The 238-nt window shown below is 61.8% G+C and overlaps 1 protein-coding gene across 1 annotated transcript in view; it reads right to left on the reverse strand.

Annotated features, from left to right (window-relative positions):
• The window catches only part of TRIP13 (thyroid hormone receptor interactor 13), a gene marked incomplete at its 5' end in the record, with an annotated part of 11,904 nt that extends 11,669 nt beyond the window's left edge, over positions 1-235 (reverse strand). Inside the window, one exon of the mRNA XM_009878839.1 lies at positions 153-235. Within this exon, the coding sequence (XP_009877141.1) occupies positions 153-235 (83 nt within the window). The remainder of the gene's footprint in view (positions 1-152) is intronic.
• Positions 236-238: the final 3 nt, after the last annotated feature.

Consider the following 238-nt stretch of genomic DNA (forward strand, 5'->3'; position numbering starts at 1 on the left):
GTGGGGAGGCCTTCCCTCCCGCACCAAAAAGCCCTGGTCCCCCAGCCGCTCCTCGTGAGGTGAGGCTCGTGTGGAAGCTCAGGGCTGAGCCCAGAGAAGGCCAAAACCCGACAGACCCGAGCTGCAGCGACTAAAGCTCGCCTCAGAGAGACCTGTTCGACTTCTGATGCACTTCCACGTGTATCTGAACGCCATCGCACACGTTCGGCAGGGCTTGCTTCAAATCCCCGGCGGCTTC

This window comes from Apaloderma vittatum, unplaced genomic scaffold, assembly GCF_000703405.1.
Source record: "Apaloderma vittatum isolate BGI_N311 unplaced genomic scaffold, ASM70340v1 scaffold7651, whole genome shotgun sequence".
In the NCBI taxonomy this organism is placed as follows: domain Eukaryota; kingdom Metazoa; phylum Chordata; class Aves; order Trogoniformes; family Trogonidae; genus Apaloderma; species Apaloderma vittatum.